The sequence below is a fragment of the Felis catus genome, chromosome E2 (genome assembly GCF_018350175.1).
Source record: "Felis catus isolate Fca126 chromosome E2, F.catus_Fca126_mat1.0, whole genome shotgun sequence".
Taxonomy (NCBI): domain Eukaryota; kingdom Metazoa; phylum Chordata; class Mammalia; order Carnivora; family Felidae; genus Felis; species Felis catus.
In genome coordinates this window covers 2,261,933-2,268,659 of record NC_058382.1, presented here as the reverse complement: position 1 = coordinate 2,268,659, position 6,727 = coordinate 2,261,933, and the positions used below count along the sequence as shown (strand labels likewise).

The window sequence follows — 6,727 nt, the reverse complement described above, 5'->3', positions numbered from 1 at the left end:
CGTGAGTTTGAGCCCCGCGTCGGGCTCTGTACTGACAGCTGACAGCCTGGAGCTTGTCTTGGGATTCTGTGTCTCCCTCTCTCTCTGCCCCTACCCTGCTCATGCTTCTCTCTCTCTCTCTCAAAAAAAAAAAAAAAAGAAAAAAAAAAAAAAAGAAAAAAAAAAGCTTGAGACATCTTTGGTCCAAAAAGGTGCTTTTTATTAAGGTGCAGGGACAGGACCCACGGGAAGAAAGAGCTGCACTGGGGTTGTGACGGATGACTGATTATATACCTTCAGGTTGGGAGAGGGTTAGGGATAGCGTAAGTCTCTAAGGAATTTTGGAAGCAAGGTTTCTAGGATCATGAGGGGGCTAGCTGCTGTTAGGAAAAGGTCATTTACTACTGTTTAGTAAAACCTCAGTCATGAGACTCTTCAGATGTATATCAGGGGGCCATAAGCTTGGAGGATGATTGCCAACATATATCTTGAGGAGGGGGGAAATAAAGGAAGTTTCAAAAGGAATTTTTATATGTTAAAGTAGACTCACGGGATCCTGGAGGGCCGGGATAACCTTAAGCTAAGATTGCCCTTTGCCCCTAGCAAAGTGTCATCATCAAGGCAGCTGAGCTCTTAGAGGAAGGTCAGTCCACTTGTTTCAAGGACTTGCCAATGGGCTGTAGACAATAAGGACATTTAATTTTTTCTTTTGCCTTTTGTTTCCCATAACTACTACCACCAAGATACAGAAGACCCACAAGTTCCCTGTGCCTTTTGTAGTGAGTCTCCTCCTTCTCCTGCCCCCAGCACCCACTGCTCTCTCTTCTGTCTTAAGTGACATTACAAAATGTCACATAAATGTAACCACATGCAGCCTCGATTCTGCGATGGTGGGTGTAGTAACGGCATTATGCCCGCACTGTTGTTAAGTAAGGTTATTCACCAAGTGGAACAAGGCGCTCAGCTCCAGGGATCCAGAAAGCTCCGGACTGGCCCTAAACAGTAAATGAATAAAAACATCAGTTAACTCAGATAATCACGAAGGTCACCAGGTGGGTGGCGTCTGTGACTGCGAGTCTGGGCAGCCCTCTAAGAGAGTGACAGAAGGGAACCAGCCCAGACGAGAGTTTGGGGGAAGACCATTCAGGTGCAGGACCCACCAATGCAGGCACGTAGCACCTGGAGGACGGGGTGGGGGCCGGGCCGACCCCAGTGTCCAGGGACAAGGGGACCCATCTGAGGTCGAAGGTGCGAAGTGAATCCGACGCGAGGGCACGCGGCACTCACACGCCCCCACCAGGATCACACTCTGGACACCGGCAAAGCCCAGCGCTGCCCTTGGCCGCATCTCCACGGCGGGGACACCGTCGGGACGCCCACCCGCGGACCGCGCCACCTGCCCCGCCCTAGCGTCACCCTGCGGCCCCGCCCCTCGCCTTCAGCCCCGCCCCCGCCCGGGAACTGCGCCTGCGCGCTCCGAACCCGGCGCTATCTCCCAGAAGCCCGTCGGGCGCTGTCAGTCCCCCGGGAGGCCTGCACTTCCGGCCAGGCCCGGGTGGGGCATCCATAACCACTGGGTGGCCGCAATCCGGAAAAGCCGGAAGCGGCCGGCCCGGAGAAGGGATGACGGACGCTGTGTAGGCCCAGGGAGGGCCCGAGCCTTGCAGCCTGCGCTCCGCTCAGTCCCGTCGCGGCCCTGGCCGGGACTACATTTCCCAGGACGCTTTGCGGTGGCCGCACACGCCCACTTCCGGCAGCGGCCCGCGGCCCGGGTTGGTGCGGCCCGGCGGTGTCGGGGTCTTGGCGGCCGGGGTGGGCGCGGGGCGGGGCGGGGCCGGCTGGACGCCGGGCGTGCCCGGGGCGGGAGGGGGAGCGAGCGCGCGCGCCGCGCAGACATGCAGGGGGAGGCGGGCACGGGTAGGAGCGTGGGGTCCCGCGGGCAGGAGTCCCCGCCGCGGCGAGGCGCCCCCAGCACAAAGCCCGGGGCGGGCCGGGGCCGGACTGCGGGGACCCCGACTGCCTTCGTCCGTCCCGCCCGGGGAAGGCCGCGCGGGAGGAATGGGCTCCCGTCCAAGGGCCAGCGAGGAGCGGTGACGACGGGGCCGGAGAACCGAGGTGAGGGTGACAGGTGGTCGGGCCTGATGGACGGGGACTAGCGATCCCCCTCAGAGGGCGGGGAGGGCGAGGTCGTGGGCCCAGGGGCTTCTGGGGCCCGAATGCGGGTGAGTGGTTGTCCCTAGGCTCTAGGCTGGTAGGTCGGAGGAACCCACCGGGTTGGAAGTTTACCCTGAGTCCGAGCATCAAGCAGCGGTGCAGGGAAGGACCTTGACTTGCCCCGGGTCAGCCTAGCCGGACACTTCCGCAGTTCATGCTCCCAGAGAGGGTAACCCCTCTCCGCTCCGTGGCAGCCCCCGGGGAGAGTAGTAGTAGTAGGCAGATCCCCCCCTTCCAAATTAGTGCTGTCCTGTTCGTGCCCGAGCGTTCGATTCTGCACTTGTTGAAGCCCTTTCCGATTGATTGATGGCTGTGGTTTAAGATTCAGCAGGAAGGGACCGATTCCACGCCGGTGGTCGGGGGCGCGGTGTAGACTCGGCCTCTGGCTACTCCCTTCTGTTCCCCCAGCTCTGCCTTCCAGAGGCCCTGCGCTTCTCCAGGACAGAACGCAGAAGCAGGAGGCCGCGGGGACAGGACCTGAACTGAAAGCCTTGTCTCGGGTGAGTTGGCATTTCCTCCCTCCTCTCGGAAATGTAGTCCTGCTTTTCAGGACTTAATAACGTTTATTTTCTTTTACAAGTTTTCAGTTTAAGACGCCTGTCCTGGGAGCTGGTTCCCATTTCCTCACATTCTGGTGAGTGGTGGGCTGCAGGGCTGGCCCAGGGCCTCCCTCCCTGCTTTCTCTGCATCCCATTTAGTGTTCATTCTTTACTGGTGAAGTGACTCAGCCCCTCGCTGGGCCGCTTCTCTCCGAGGGACCCTGATGGAGCCCAGAGGTGCTCCTTGGGGCAAGCACGACAGTAGCTTGTGCCGAACCTGGTTTGTTTGGTATCAGCTCTGTGCCAGTCCCTGGAGAAACAGATGGCTAAGCCCCAGTCCCTGCTCTCCAAGAGCTTACAACCTGTGGAAAGTCCTGGAAGCAAGCAAGGTCCTCAAGTGCAGGTGAGAGGTGAGAGCCGAGTGCAGGTGAGAGCCGCCTGGAGGAGCTCTCGGCTCCTACCTGCCCAAGGGGAGGGTGGTGGGTCGGGAAAGGAGGTGATTTTTTGAGCCAGAGTTTGAAGGGAGAGGGAAGGGCAGCACGGGTGCAGTATGGAAGGCTGTCTTTTTCTCACTTGATTGTGTGGCTTCTTAAAGTGCTAACAGATAGTTTTGTTTGTGTCTGTCATCTGTGTCTCATAAATAGGAGAGCCAGCTCATACATACATGCACTGGGTTCCAATTGTCCCGCCCAAGTTGCTTCTAAGCAAGTTACCAGTGACCTCCATATTACCAAATGCAGTGCCCAGTTACCGTATTTTTAAAAAAAATTTTTTTTAATGTTTGTTTTTTATTTTTATTTTTTTCAATATATGAAATTTATTGTCAAATTGGTTTCCATACAACACCCAGTGCTCATCCCAAAAGGTGCCCTCCTCAATACCCATCACCCACCCTTCCCTATGTTTGTTTGTTTTTAATTTTTTTTTAGCGTTTATTTATTTTTGAGACAAAGAGACAGAGCATGAATGGGGGAGGGGCAGAGAGAGAGGGAGACACAGAATTGGAAACAGGCTCCAGGCTCTGAGCCATCAGCCCAGAGCCCGACATGGGGCTCGAACTCACGGACCGCGAGATCATGACCTGAGCCGAAGTCGGACGCTCAACCGACTGAGCCACCCAGGCGCCCCAACCTAATGTTTGTTTTTTAGAGAGAGACAGAGTGTGAGCAGGGGAGGGGCGGAAAGAATGGGAGAGAATTCCAAGCAGGCTCTTCACCGTCGCAGGGCTTGATCCCACGAACTGTGAGATCATGACCTGAACCGAAATCAAGAGTCAAATGCTCAACCGATTGACACCCAGGTGCCCCCGTCCTCAGTCTTTTTTGATTATCATTGGCTTTTGAAGTAGCTTAGCAATTGGCAAACTTTCAGTGTAAAAGGCTAGGTAGTAAATATTTTAGGTTTTATGGTAACTGCTGTAGCTGCTCCTCTGTGCCTTCTAGAGCTCCACTCCTTCTAGAGCTGAGGCAGCCACAGATGAGATATAAATTAATGGGCCGGGTTGTGTTCCAATAAAACTTTATTTACAAAAGCAGTTGGCTGCCAACCTGTGAAATAGCTCATCCCTTGCTCTCTGGTGGGACCCGTTTTTCCCTTGGCTTGTAGGGCACAACATCTGGCTTTCCTCCCACCTCCGTGACCGCTCTGTTCTCACTGCCGGTTCCTCCCCATCTCCCTGACCTACACCTGTTGGCATGCCTTGGGACTGTGTTCTTGGCTCTCCTAGTCCACCTGCACACCTTCTACTGAGGAGGTCAGTTCTCATCTGTAAAAACCAGCCACAGGCAGGCTTCTCCCATATTTGCCTTTCCAGCTCCAGCCTCTCCTCTGAGCTCCAGGCCTGTGTATCCAACCTGACTCCTCCTCTTGAATGTCCAACGGAAAACTCAGACCCAAGACATTCAGACCCGAATTCTGAGATTTCCCCCAAACTGGCTGCTCCCACCGTTGTCTCTGTCCCAGACCAGTGGCAGTTTCATGCTCCCAGTTACTCAGGGGTGATTCTTATCTCCTCTCTCTGCCTCCCATGTTTGGCTTGTGGCAAACCCTGTCAGTGCAGTTTTCACATTCACATTGTATTTGAACCTGAGGTTTTCACATTGTATTCAGAATCTGATGATTATCATTACGCCCACTGCCCCCATCACAGCCTCAGTGGTTATTTTACTGTTGATCCCTTGACTCCGCTTCTGTGACATCTCCCACGTGTGTTCCTGCAGTCGTATCCCAGTGTAGCAACCAGGGAGTGTGTGTGTGTGTGTGTGTGTGTGTGTGTGTTCCAACTGCTGTGTCACTCCGTGCTCAGAACCCTCCGGTGGCTTCCCTGAATGAAGGCCAGATCCTTAACGTACTGATGGGGCCCTGCATGACTTTGCCTCTGGACTTTTGGACCTCTGACTTTTTTTTTGTTTTTTTTTTTTAAATATTTATTTTTGAGAGAGAGCGGTCAGGGGAGGGGCAGAGAGGGAGACACAGAATCCGAAGCAGGCTCCAGGCTCCAAGCTGTCAGCACAGAGCCCAACGCGGGGCTCAAACTCACGAACCGTGAGATCATGACCTGATCCGAAGTCGGCCGCTTAACTGACTGAGCCACCCAGGCGCCCCCCCCCCCGCTTTACTCTTTTTATTTTTTTTAATTCTTAGCACATTTGAACACACTATATATTTACTTAATATATCTGGTTTTCTGCTCTGAGTACACATGACACAGGCAGTGATTGTGGGCAGTTTCACCCCAGTGCTGGATTCAGAAAATATTTGGTGGGGGAGTGTGTGAATAAGTCTTAAATTTCTCTTGTAGCTGATGTTTTGCTGTTTAATGTAGCATGATAATAACTTTTATACCTGAGAATGCGCTTCATCCCTGAGTATTTCCTATGAATACATTCCTAAAACTTTTTCTTACTTTGTGGATTAAAGTTTGTTACACTTACACGAAATTGGAATACTTTAGCAGCTGTATTTGGATGGAACAGCAACAGAGCCTCAAAAAGTAGAATTTCTGTTATGGTATGGGGGGGGGGAGTAGACTTCACCACTCCCCCCCAAAACGACCAGTTTTTCATTCATGTACCTTAAAAATTAATTGAATTGTACCAAAAAAAAACCCCTCTTTAATGCATTTTTTCTTATAGAATATTTATGTTCATTTTTTCCTATAGCATATTAATACAAAGTATTTTTGTGTAAGGATAGCATCGCTTTTGTTTTCTGTTTGTTTTAATCCCTGTCCCGTCTTTATTAAGAGTCAGACCACCGGATCTGATTCTTGTATCAGGTGTATCTTGGTGTTTTCTCTATGGTGTGGTGTGACATGTCAAAACCCTTTTGGAAGTCTGCGCGCTAACAACGGGAGTAAGAACATGACCCCCACACTTGAGAGAGTGCTGTGTCCCCTTGAATGAAGTGGGTTGACCCGGACACGAGTTGAAGAAAATTTGTTTTATCTGAGAGCCGTGTTGCCTTGTGGATCCTGTTTCACTGTCATCAGCGTTATGGCTGGTGTCACCGTGGAACCTTTTACTAGAGGCGTGATAGTGTGATGTGGACCGTGGAGCCAGGCTGCCTGGGTTCGGAAGCTAGCTCTAACACTGGATCGCTGTGTGACCTTAAGGCACCTTAATCGACCACGTTTTCTTCGTCTGTAAGAAAAGGGAATGATCATGGCGCCAGCCTAGTATGGTTCTGGTAAGGGTTAACTAAGTTAGTGTAGATACAGTGCCTAGAACCGAGTAAAGGTGCCTGGCACTTGGCAAGATCTCAGGAAGTGTTAGCTCTCAGCACCCTCGTGTCATGGTGGTTTAGAAACGTACACACCAGCGCCTTAGATGACGTGCGTTAATGTAACCATTGGACGGGAGTTGGCAAACCGGCCTAATCCGGCCCGTCACCTCTTTTTGTATAGCTTGTGAGCTACAAATGGTCTTTCCGTTTGCAGTGATTGAAAAAAAATGACAAACAGTATGTCATAACACGTGGAAATTGTAGAAGTTTAC

The 6,727-nt window shown here is 52.4% G+C and overlaps 1 protein-coding gene and 1 long non-coding RNA gene across 5 annotated transcripts in view; one reads left to right on the top strand and one right to left on the bottom strand.

Moving 5' to 3' along the window:
- Positions 1-177: 177 nt before the first annotated feature.
- LOC123382375 lies at positions 178-1,396 on the bottom strand. The gene is made up of 2 exons (XR_006590668.1): positions 1,140-1,396; positions 178-974 (listed from the first exon to the last, which is right to left on the bottom strand). It is a non-coding gene; the product is annotated as an uncharacterized LOC123382375 (long non-coding RNA).
- A 449-nt stretch (positions 1,397-1,845) lies between these two features.
- Positions 1,846-6,727, top strand: part of LOC101095388 (zinc finger protein 470) — a 46,348-nt gene continuing 41,466 nt past the window's right edge. Inside the window, exons 1-2 of one of the 4 annotated variants that reach the window (XM_023246065.2) lie at positions 1,846-2,094; positions 2,602-2,693. In XM_023246065.2, the coding sequence (XP_023101833.1) occupies positions 1,875-2,094; positions 2,602-2,693 (312 nt within the window). In that variant the 5' untranslated portion in view covers positions 1,846-1,874. Of the gene's footprint in view, positions 2,095-2,601; positions 2,694-2,773; positions 2,828-3,944; positions 4,486-6,727 lie in introns of those variants that run through there. The other 3 variants (XM_023246060.2, XM_023246061.2, XM_045046730.1) reach the window with 3 other exon arrangements.